Raw genomic sequence first — 12,463 nt, 5'->3', positions numbered from 1 at the left:
ACGTGCCAAGGACAGCCCACTTTTTCTTTTTCTTTCCTTCTTTCTGTTTTTTTTTTTTTGAGACAGAGTCTCACTTTGTCACCCTTGGTAGAGGGCCATGGTGTCATAGCTCACAGCAACCTCAAACTCTTGGGCTCAAGCGATTCTCTTGCCTCAGCCTCTCAGGTAGCTAAGACTACAGGCGCCCGCTGCAACATCCAGCTGTTTTTAGAAATGAGGTGTTGCTCTGGCTCAGGCTGGTCTCGAACCTGGGAGCCCAGGCAATCCACCCGCCTCTGCCTCCCAAGTGCTGGGATTACAGGCATGAGCCGCCACACCCACTTTTTCTTTACACATTAGCCAGGCCCTCAGCTCTTACCTGTCCCTTTCAGGGGCTTAAATCTAGAAAATCTAGACCAGGACTTGGAAGTATCATCATCTGCTCTCTCCTGTCCACCAGCTTCCATGACCTGGACCTGTAGCTAGACAAGAGATCTCTTGTCTATCCCTTAAGTAAAATGATGATGCAGGACAAGGCAGCACCATGACCTGCTGCCTTAGTCCTGAAGGTATTGAGCTCCTGCGGATGGAGGAACCAGCTTGCTGCAAGGGCTGGACACCTGCCGGGGAGATGCTGGCTGGTGCTGTCTCCTCCACGTGGACTTCTGACTGGTCAGTTTCATGGATGGCGCCTTGCTGTCTCCTCCACGTGCACTTCTGACTGGAGCATTTCCTGTCAGTTTCCAAGGCCTAAGAGTTCATTGGACAGCTGGCTGTAACTGACAGGACTCACACTCTAGCAGAACAACCCCCCTGCCACTATATAAACCCCTGAGCAGAGAGCCCAAAGGCAGACCTCCAAGAGAGCAGGAGAGCTTGTTCCCCTCCTGGGTTCTCTCTGCTAGGAGGTTTGATTTTTGTAGTTGTTGTAATTTTTGTTTCTGTAAATAAATCCTGACTTACTACTGATCCTGTGGTCTGATCTCCGAGACCAAGAACCTGAAATTCCAGTATCAATGACAAAGCCAGTCAGTTCTGGTTCTACACGTTAGTAGAAACAAAAAGAAGCTGGAAAATCCCCTTCCTTCATGACAAAGCTTGAATTTGAAAACTAGTGATTGGTCGTTTTGAGACAATGATTTCTTTGTCTTGTTTCTCACCTAACCTTCTGAGGGCAATAAAACTTCACGGATGAGCCTAGAGCAAGGGCCCGCAAACTACAGCCATGGGCCAAATTTGGTCCCTGGTCCATTTTTGGTATGGTTCACAGGTAAGAATGGTTTTTATATTTTTAATGGATGAAAAAAAATCAAATAAAGAATAATATTTCATGAAAATTATATAAAATTCAAATTAAGTGGTTTAATAATAAAGTCATAGTGGAGCACAGTCACACCCATTTGTTTATGCAGAATTCATGACTATCTTTTGTAGAGTTGAGTAGTAGTTTTGAAAGTATGACTTTGGGGAGGTGCCTGTGACTCAGTGGGTAGGGCGCCGGCCCCGTATACCAAGGGTGGTAGGTTTGAACATGGCCCCAGCTAAACTGCAGCAAAAAATAATAGCTTGGCATGGCCAGCACCTGTGGCTCAAAGGAGTAGGGCGCCAGCCCCATATACTGGAGGTGGAGGGTTCAAACCCTACTCCCGCCAAAAACTGCAAAAAAAGAAAAGAAAAAAGAAGGGTGGTGCCTGTGGCTCAAGGAGTGGGGCCTTGGCCCCATATACCAGAGGTAATGGGTTCAAACCCAGCCCCGGCCAAAAACTGCAAAAAAAAAAAAAAAAAAAATAGCCAGGCGATGTGGCAGGTGCCTATAGTCCCAGCTACTTGGGAGGCTGAGGCAAGAGAATTGCCTAAGCCCAGGAGTTGGAGGTTGCTGTGAGCTGTAATGCCACAGCACTCTACTGAGGGCAATAAAGTGAGATTCTGTCTCTAAAAAAAAAAAAGAAAGAAAGCATGACTTTGGAAGGCCTAAAATATTTGTGGCCCTTCCAGAAAAAATCCATGAACCCATAGACCGGGAGGTTAAAGGCTGAACACGGGGAAGTGAAAATAAACTGAGATTTACCTTACAAGCATCTCCTATTTGTAAAAACAAATCATCCTATTTGTAAACACTTATATAAAATGACTTCCAGATCACAAAACAATATTGTGGTTAACATACAGTTGCTTTGTATTCAATACTTTCTCTTCCATTGTCATCACTCTACTCACTCTCCTTGCTTCCTAGCACAATTTTCTTCCTCACTTTCTCAACTTTTGTGAGGACTCTGCCTATGTGGCATACAAGGCTAGGAAAAAACAAGGGCCCCAGGGAAAAGGCCTATGGAAAGCACCAGTTGCCAAGAACAGCCCTTCAGTTACACTTTCTCTCCCCATGGGCATCTTTCAGGTCATGCATCTTCCCAAAGGGCAACAAGGCTCTGACATGCTACCAAAGGTACTTGGACCATCATTTGAATGTTTTGTTCAAAATGTTTTGAGTTTCAGGAATGTAGCTACTAAATACAAACATTCTAAACAGCACCCCAAAATGCCTAATTGAGAAACATGTACATTCTATAACATCTGGGTATTAAAAACCAATTGGAAGCCAGGCGTGGTGGCTCACTCCTGTAATCCTAGCACTCTGGGAGGCCAAGGTGGGAGGGTTGCTTGAGCTCAGGAGTTCAAGACCAGCCTGAGCAGGAGCAAGACCCCCCACCTCTAGTAAAAATAGAAAAACTAGCTGGGCATTATTGTGGACACCTGCAGTCCCAACTACTCAAGAGGCTGAGGCAGGAGGATCACTTGAGCCCAAGAGTTTGAGGTTGCTGTGAGTTATGATGCTGCAGCACTCTACCCAGGGTGACATAGTGAGACTCTATTTCCAAAAAAATTAATTAATCAACTAATTGAAAAGAAATAAAAATAAAAACCAATTGGAAAAAAAGAAAAGGGGGAGAAGGGGAAGACTGAACAAAACAAGGGAACTGAAAAACAAAAGCCAACTGGCATCTCCAAGAAAAGCTTCATGTAGGAGATGTGCAGATAGGGCATTGATATGCAAACAGTCAATGGCCAGCAGATGACAACAGAACTCTGACCCACTCCCTGCAGCCAACGGGCCAGGACGCAAGCCACAATTTCTGCAGTCATTGGTTCCAAATGCCGGGGCTAGACCAATAACCATCAGCTTCCCAAATTTTTGTCCCCATTTGCAATTCATGATCAAATACAGGAAGTCAAACGTGCTCCCTACCCAACTATATAGGAAGCCTGGCATCTAGTGAGCCGCCTCTTGCCCATCATAGCACAATGGGGCCTTCCCATTTTCCCCCCTACTAAAGCTTTCGTCTGCTTGCCTTTGAGTCTCTGCTTAGAACAAATGGTGGTGACCAACCTTTTACTATAGGAAGCTCCGGATCAACACCTGCCTACTCTGATTCAGGTGTTCTTCTTCTCTTTCCACAGAACAATCCTCTTTCTTTTGTGGTCAGCCCTCAATTTCCTGCCTTCCTTCAGGAAAAGTTTCCAGGGCAGAATATGACGCAGGCTCAGCCAACCAGAGTATCCCACTCCCCAGCCAACCAGAGCATCCCACTCCTCAGCCAAGGAAGGTGACTGGTGGTCTTAGTCTTCAGCCCTCTTCTCTTATCTATCTGCTGATTTGGTCAATCTCATCCAGTTTTATATTTTTAAATAGTTATCTACTAACAAAGTCCAAATTTCTATTACTATTCTTGACTGACAACCTTGACCCTGAATCTTAGGCTTGTATAGCAACTACTTGTGCACCATCCTCATGTGGGCATCTAATAGCTATCCAGACTCCATGTATCCAAGACTGACCTCACCCAAGCCTATACCTGTGTGGATGGCACCTACGTCCATCCATCTGCTCAGCCTGTAACCTTTACTGTTTTAAGTCTGGGTCTTGATGCTCACACCTCAGATCAGTGCATCAGGAACACTTGTTAGTTCTTCCTGCAAACCCAGGATTGACTGATCCTTGCCTAAACTGAAGCTCCGGGGTATGGTCCAGCATCATCTCTTGCTCAAGTTATTGCTACAGCCCCCAACCAGTGTCCCTACTTAAACACTCCCCTTCATCTTAATCCAATTTTTTTTTTGATGTGACTCCAAAAGCATGGGCAACAAAAGCAAAAATAGACAAATGGGATTACATCCCACTAAAAAGCTTCTGCACAGCAAAGGAAACAATCAGCAGAGTGAAGAGACAACCAGCAGAATAGGAGAAAATCTTTGCAAACTATTCATCCAACGGGGGACAAACATCCAGAATATAGAAAGAACTCAACTCAATAGTAAAAACCCAAATAACTCCATTTAAAAATGAGCAAAAGATCTGAATAGACATCTCTCAAAAGAAAACATACAAGTGGCCAATGGGTATCTGAAAAAATGCCCCCCTATCATTAGTCCTCAGGGAAATGCAACCTAAAACCACAATGAGCTATCTCAGGTCTCAAACCTGAAGAGATGACTGTTATGGAAAAGATGAACGATAACATTGTGGTGAGGAAGTGGAGAAAAAGGGAACCCTTGTACACTGTTAGTCAGAATGTAAATTAGTCCAGCCATTGTGGAAAACATGTAATATAGTGTGGAAGTTCCTAAAAAAATTAAAAATAGAATTACCACATTATCCAGCAATCCCACTGCTGGGAATATATTTCCTAGGGGATTGAAATCAGTATGTCAAAAAATTATCTTCACACCCATGTGTATTGCGCTATTCACCACAGCCAAGACACGGAATCAACCTAGGTGCTCATCATTGGATGAACGGATTACGAAAATTTGATAGATATATAGATGTAGATATAGATATATAGATAGATAAAGTAAGTTGACCACCCAAGGGGCTGTGACAAACTGGTCGACATATGGAGGTGTCGACCTAAGGAACAAGGTCTACTGTACTGATATGTACATGTGAAGCATGTCTGGTCTATGAAAAGTAAGTCAATTTAAGAAGGCAGTCATTGTAGAGAGGTAGTCAATTATTGAGAGGCTACTGTATACAGTGGATGCCAAACAAAGTATACACATGTTAAGAAAGGAAAAAACTATTAAAATTATAATAATTAATATGGCTTAGTCGGTAGGGCGCCAGCCCCATATACCAAGGGTGGCAGGTTCGGACCTGGCCCCGGCTGAACTGCAAACCAAAAAATAGCTGGGCGTTGTGGTGGGCGCCTGTAGTCCCAGCTACTTGGGAGGCTGAGGCAGGAGAATCGCTTCAGCCCAGGAGTTGGAGGTTGCTGTGAGCTGTGTGATGCCATGGCACTCTACCGAGGGCGATGAGGTGAGACTCTGTCTCTACAAAAAAAAAAAAAAAAAGAACAAAAACAAAAGTTGAATACAAGTCATGTTGAGCACCTCTTGTAATTGCAGAAGTCAAATGTGACTTGAATATTATAAATTTAATACAGTGTTTCCCTTTTTTTACGATGTGTATACATTTCCTTGGCACCCGCACCCTTGGTATGTATATTCGTATACACACACACAACAGAATACTGTCACAAAGGAAATACTGTCATTGCATCAACATGGATGAGCCCAGAGGATGTTATGTTAAGTGAAATAAGCCAGCCACAGAAAGACAAATACCACATGATCTCACTCAAATGCAGAATCTAAAAAGGTTGATCACATGAAGTAGAGAGTAGAATGTTGGCTGCCTAGAGCTGGGACAGTGCGGGAAAGGGAACTGAGGAGGTGTTAGTCAAAGGCTCCATAGTTTTGGTTAGATAGGAGGCATAAGCTCAAGAGATCTATCGTAGGCTTGGCGCCTGTAGTACAGTGGTTACGGCGCCAGTCACATGCACCGAGGCCAGCTAAACAACAATGACAACTGCAACCAAAAAAAAAAAAAAATAGCTGGCGTTGTGGCAGATGCCTGTAGTCCCAGCTACTTGGGAGGCTGAGGCAAGAGACTCGCTTAAGCCCAAGAGTTGGAGGTTGCTGTGAGCTGTGATGCCATAGCACTCTACTCAGGATGACAGCTTGAGACTCTGTCTCAAAATAAAAAAAAAAGAGAAATCTATTGTACATCATGGTGACTATAGTTAATAACAATACATGTATTCCTGAAAAATGCTAAGAGAATTGATTTTAAGGATTCCCATCACAAAAATGACAACTATGTGAGGTAATAATGCACATGTTGGTTGGCTTGGTATGGTCAGACCACAGCATGTACATAACATGTTTCATGTACATAATATTGTTCACAATATTTATTGTTCACAATGTCAGTTTAAAAATAAATAAATAATAATATATGCAAAAAAATAGGCCTGGGATCGTAAAGCTTCCGAGATAGGCAGTAATCAGAAGTTTTATGTTCCATATTGCATGGTTTGAAATGGCTTCTGCAGGAATCTCCTTTATTGCTTTAAGATTAGCTGCCAATGGGAGTTTTAATTCACAGTAGTGGGCCAGAGCTCCACAGAGGAGGGGACAAATGACCTTAAAGAGACCACTTTCCCTTAATTCACAGTGCAACCCAAAGTAGGACCATTTGTTTGTTGGGAAGGATGTTTTAGACACTTTGAGCCTCTGAACTTGTTTACTTTCAAGCAAGTAATGCTCATTATTTTCCTCTTAATTCCTGCTCCTCAGACTTCCACAAGCCATCCAGAGCATACCAGCTTGGATTATACATTCCTCATCTCTGTCCTGTTATTCCATCTTCTGGACTATACTATGGCAGACCCTGGACTGGGTTAAACACAATCTCCACTATATCCCCAGTGGTGAGAATAAATGTTCACTGTATATGCTCAATAAATTTTGGGTGATTGATTTTTTTTTTTGAGACAGAGTCTTAAGCTATTGCCCTGGGTAGAGTGCCGTGGCGACATCATAGCTCACAGTAACCTCCAACTCTTGGGCTCAAGTAGTCCTCTTGTGTCAGTTTTTTTTTTTTTTTCTTTTATATTTTTAGTAGAAATGGGGTCTGTCTCTGGCTCAGGCTGGCCTTGAACCTGTGAGCTCAAGCAATCCACCCACCTCGGCCTCCCAGAGTGCTAGGATTACAGGTATGAGCCACCACACCCAGTCAGGGTGATTGATTGATTAACTGAATGAGAGATAAGGAAGCAGGTATAAGAAATACAATGTGATTTGGGTTATAAGGGAGGTAAATACACAGAGCTGTGGTGGCAGCAAGCCAGCCTGGGGAGAGCAGGCAAAGAAGATGAGTTTAATAGCTTTTAAAAGGCATTATCTTGGGCGGCGCCTGTGGCTCAGCGGGTAGGGCACCGGCCCCATATGCCGAGGGTGGCGGGTTCAAACCCAGCCCTGGCCAAACTGCAACAAAAAAATAGCCGGGCGTTGTGGCGGGCGCCTGTAGTCCCAGCTACTTGGGAGGCTGAGTCAAGAGAATCGCCTAAGCCCAAGGATTTGGAGGTTTCTGTGAGCTGTGTGACGCCACGGCACTCTACCGAGGGCGATAAGGTGAGACTCTGCCTCTACAAAAAAAAAAAAAGGCATTATCTTTTTTATTTATTTTTATTTATTTATTTATTTTTTTCCAACATGAATACCTTTAATCTTTTTCACGACTTAACACACCAGCTAGGACTCCCAGGATGGCACTGGCATATGTGGTGAAATTGGAGACCCCTGCCTTATTGCTGATGCTGGGGGAAAGCCCTCACCCAGTTCCTTACTGCTGGCTATACTGTGACTGTGGTAAAATATGGGCATAAAATAACCACTCAACCACTTTTAAAGTACAGTTCAGGGGCCTCAACTACATTCATAATGTGTAACTGTCATCACTGTCTGCCTTCCAGGCCCTTGCATCTTCCCAAACAAAAATAAAGCAGTAAATACCTGTTTCCACTCCCCCAAGCCCACCTTCTGCCTCTATGAATTCGCCTATTCTGAATATTTCGTGTAAGTGGAATCACACAGTATCTGTTCCTTTATGCATGGCTTCCTTCACTCAACATGTTTTCAAGGTTCACCCATGTTGTACCATGTCAGAATTTCATTCTTTTCATGGCTGAATAATCTTTTTTTTTTTTTTTTTTTTGAGACAGAGCCCCAAGCCGTCGCCCTGGGTAGAGTGCCGTAGCATCACAGCTCACAGCAACCTCCAACTCCTGGGCTCAAGCGATTCTCTTGCCTCAGCCTCCCAATTGGCTGGAACTACAGGCACCCGCCACAATGCCCGGCTATCTCTCGGTTGCAGTTGTCATTGTTGTTTGGCAGGCCCGGGCTGGATTCGAACCCATCAGCTCTGGTGTATGTGGCTGGCGCCCTAGCTGCCCGAGCCACAAGCGCCGAGCCAGCTGAATAATACTCTATTGTATGGATATACCACATGGTGTTTATATATTGACCTGTGATGGACACTGAGGTGCATGTTTCTACCTTTTGGCTACTATGAATAGTGCTTCTATAGATACTTTTTTTTTTTTGGCCAGGGATAGGTATGAACCAGCCACCTCTGGCATATGGGACCAGCGCCCTACTCCTTGAGCCACAGGCGCTGCCCCACTTTTTTTTTTCTTTTAAGACAGAGTCTTACTTTGTCGCTCTCATAACAACCTCAAACTCTCAGGCTTAAGCAATTCTCATGCCTTAGCCTCCCAAGTAGCTGGACTACAGACACCCATCACAACACTCGGCTATTTTTATAGATAAGGTCTCTCTCTGGTTCAGGCAATCCACCTGCCTCAGCCTCCTAGAGTGCTAGCATTACAGGTGTGAGTCACTGCGCCTGGCCCTACAGATACTCTTGTAAACTATCTGTTTGAGTACTTGCTTTCAATTCTTTTGGGTACCACAGTGTATCCCTCTATCAAGGTGAAGTGGTTTCCTTCTATTCCTAATTTTTATGAAAAATGGAATATTGACCAGGCGTGGTGGTATATGCCTATAGTCTCTGCTGCTCCAGAGGCCAAGGTGGGAAGATCTCATGGGCCCAGGAGTTTGAGTCCAGCCTGGGCAGCACAGTAAGATCTTGTACCTTTGGTGTCATTGACAGGGTTCATGTGTCGGTAGATGTAGCCCTCTAGGTAGGAGTGGAACTTGGGTGTGGGCGGGAAGAAGGCCAGGCAGATCGCCATGAGCTCCCAGCCCCGGGCTAGGCTCTCGAGGCGGAAGTTCTCGGTGGTCTGTCGGCACAGCTGGATGTACAGCTCATCACGCAGCCCCTGCACACTCCAGCCCTTGGTGGCCACCTCCAGGGCCACATGCAGCGGGTCTGCCTTGGCCCGCCGGTCGCCCATGTACATCTGGATCAGCTTGAAGAGCTCACAGGCCTCCTTCTTCACGTGCCGGTCACTGGTCACAATCATGGGCTTCTTGATGGACTCGCTGCTCCAGGCCAGCATGTTGGCAATGGACACCTTCCGCCGGAAGAGGCCCTGCGTGTGCTTGTTGAAGTGCTTGGAGGCCCAGTTCTCAATGTCGGTCTCCGATGAGGGCTTGCGCAGAGTGAAGGAAGGGAAGACGCAGCTGGAGCTGGGCATCACGCCGCGGCTCTGCCGGCTGCCCTCAAACTGGGCACAGGCACCGAGGTCCTCAGACTGTGAGGGGTGGAGGTAAGGCTCCGGTGAGGCCAGATTGGTCTGCACAGAAATGCTCTTCTCGAGCAAGATCTGGGGGAAGCCAAGCTTCTCGAAGGTACCCCTCTTCCAGTGCCTGCTGTCTTGCTGTGCCAGGGCCTCGTCCTCACTGAAGGCGCGTACCACAGGCCCAGGCATGGGCAGGGGCAAGGCGCCATCGCTCTCATAGCCAGAGCCATCCTGCTGGGAGTCCCAGCTGCTCCTCTGCCTCATGTGGAAGTGGGCCTGCTGTGCCTCCCAGGCCAGCCGCGCCTGCGCCAGGAAAGGCTCCGCTGCCCCTGTACCCCGTCCACTTCACCCTCCACATGCTTCACAGGGGTAAGGCTAGGCCCACAGGGGGGCTGTTCCTCTGCCAGAGGCTGCTCTCGGAGTAGGTCCCCTGGGCCATCGGGGGCTTGGCACAGAGAAGGCTTCCTGCTCTTCCTCTTGCGTGTGCCAGGGGAGTGGCCCATGGAGGACAAGGTGTCCTGCTGGCTGGACCAAGACATGGCGTCCTCCTGGGCCTGCATTAGTGGTGAGTGCACTGGACCAGGCTGCAGCTCGGGCCCCTCCATGGTACTGTAGTCTCCAGACTTGACCCCCAGGCGTTGGTCCCTCAGCAGGCAGGGGCTGGGCTGCAGGGAGTAGGAGCCACCACCAGGGTTGGGTATATACTTGTGCCGGGGGCCTGCATGCAGCCTGGGGCTGGAGCCGGCCTGCTCCACGTACACCAGCTGCCGCACGTACTCCTTGCCCGCAGGGCTGTACTCCAGGCTCATGAAGCGCTCTGGACACTTCTGCCTGGTGAGTACCAGCTGCTGGCAGGGCGAGGGCGGTGCCTGCTTGGAGGGTGCCAGGAAGGCCCGGGGCTTGCGGCCCGGGGACCTCTGCGGTGAGGCAGCCTGGAAGCTGCCGCTGGCCTCGTACTGCACATCCATAGGGGGCTCATCATAAATGGGGGCCTGCTACTCCACTGGGGGCTCCTCATAGAGGGGGGGCTCGTAGCTATAGCGTGGGGAAGAGGGCTGTGAATCACTGGAAGGTTTTCGGGGCTGGGCCAGTAGCGGGGAGCAGCTTCCGGGGAGCTCAGCTCTCTTTAGGAATGGAGATGGTCTCCTGTCCGGGAAGAAGATATTGCTGTCTGCCTCAGGGGAGAAGGTCTGTAGGCCAGGTGAGTGCTGGCTGCCTGAGGGCCTGCGGGAGCGGCCTCCAGGCTGGCTGTCTGGGGTGTAGCCATTGCCCTGGGTGGCAAGGAAGCTGGGCTCGCGGTCGGCCACCTTGATGAGAACCCGCTCCTTGGTGCCTGAGTTCCACCGGAGTGAGGAGGTCCTGTAGTGCAGAAGTTGGCCATCCACGCTGCAATCCCGGTAGACTTCATAGTCCTTGTCAAGGAACACTGCTGGTGGTGAAGAACTGCCGCTCTCCTCTCGCGCAGCCGCGAAGGCCGCCGGCCGTCCTGGCCTCCCGGGCAACTCCTGCGCCTTGTCTCCGTCCGGCTCGGGCTCCAGGGAGGAGCTGGTGCTGCCCTCGTGGCTGACGCTGCTCCCGCGCCCGGGGCTGTTCTCGGCCGAGGCACGTGGGGACTCGGTGTTCTGCTTCAGTGTCTGCAGCTTGGCCAACGGGATGATATCGCAGCCCTGCGGCCGGTGCCACACGGTGCGCTGCGTGCTGGCGTTGTAGTAGTAGAAGCGCGATGTGTTGGGGTCAAACAGCTCCCACCACTGGTTCTCGCTAGTGCGCTTGATGCGGACGCCGGCCGGGGGGTCCCACACGCACTCACCGGTGACCAGGTTGCATTATCTTTTTTAAAAATAGACCTCACCATATTGCCCAGACTAGACTTGAACTTGTAGGCTCAAGCTATATTTCCCTCCTCTTCCCCTCAAAGTGCTAGGATTACAGGCGCATGCCACACTGCTGAGCTTGGGCTGTGTCTTGAGCTAGGCTAAGGCAAGAGAATCACTTAAGCACAAGAGTTTGGGGTTGCTGTGAGCTGTGATGCCACAGCACTCTACCCAGGGCAACAGCTTGAGGCTCTGTCTCAAAAAATAAATAAATAAATAAAAATCAAGGGGAAGCATCAGTGTCTGGTGTGGGATACATGGGGTGCATTCTAGGATGTCAGTGCCTGGGGCAGGTGGGGACATTGGGGAGAGGGGAAAGAAGAGGCTGGGACATGAGGTTATAGGATGTCAGCTCAGGGCATCTGGACTCTGCAGTCCATTTGTTGTTAGGGACCCTTGAAGGATTTTTTTTTCATGTAACTTTTTGCAGGGGATATGTTAACCGTAACAACATATCTGAAGGACAGCTCCCCTCAACCTGTCTCCAGCTTTAGAAAACCTTCAACTCAAGACCAGTCTGGTCTCACCACTACCTGCTCCTTTGTCCACCCATGTTGTTATGATGCAAATTGCAGAAAATAGCCAAGATAATAGAAAATTTTTAAAGTAGGAAATGTTAAAAAATAAAAATATTTCTCCCCCCAAATCCCCACAATACTGCCATTACCAAAAGTAATCAACAATTCCCTAACATTTTCAAATAGTCTCTTCTACTAAGGTTTTGAACAGAGAAATGACACTATCAGATCAACGTCTTTCTTACAAAGATGGCAGCAGGGAGGAAGCTTCAGAGCAGGGATTGGGAGGCCCAGGAACTCCTGCCAGCAAGGGCTGGTGAGGGCTGGACTGGGGCTAAGCAGTAGAGATAGGGGACAGGTACAGGCATGAGAAGCATTGTGGGGAACTGCACCCTGTGATCTGGAAACTGATGGGATGGCAGAGGGATGGCACAGAAAGGAAGGGGAGCATCAGGCTGGCGCCCTGGATTATCTGACCTTCCAGACCTTTCCAGACTTCCATGACACACACCTCCCTCCTTGCCTTTGCTCACACAATTTCCTCTGT

At 48.1% G+C, this 12,463-nt stretch overlaps 1 protein-coding gene across 1 annotated transcript in view; it reads right to left on the bottom strand.

The window, feature by feature from the left end:
• LOC128561978 (rho GTPase-activating protein 39-like) overlaps positions 1-11,350 on the bottom strand; it is a gene marked incomplete at its 5' end in the record, with an annotated part of 37,248 nt that extends 25,898 nt beyond the window's left edge. Inside the window, 2 exon segments of the mRNA XM_053556618.1 lie at positions 8,975-9,856; positions 9,859-11,350. Coding sequence (XP_053412593.1) covers positions 8,975-9,856; positions 9,859-11,350 — 2,374 coding nt within the window.
• Positions 11,351-12,463: the final 1,113 nt, after the last annotated feature.

The sequence above is a fragment of the Nycticebus coucang genome, chromosome 12 (genome assembly GCF_027406575.1).
Source record: "Nycticebus coucang isolate mNycCou1 chromosome 12, mNycCou1.pri, whole genome shotgun sequence".
In the NCBI taxonomy this organism is placed as follows: domain Eukaryota; kingdom Metazoa; phylum Chordata; class Mammalia; order Primates; family Lorisidae; genus Nycticebus; species Nycticebus coucang.
This window is presented reverse-complemented; position numbering and strand designations above follow the sequence as displayed.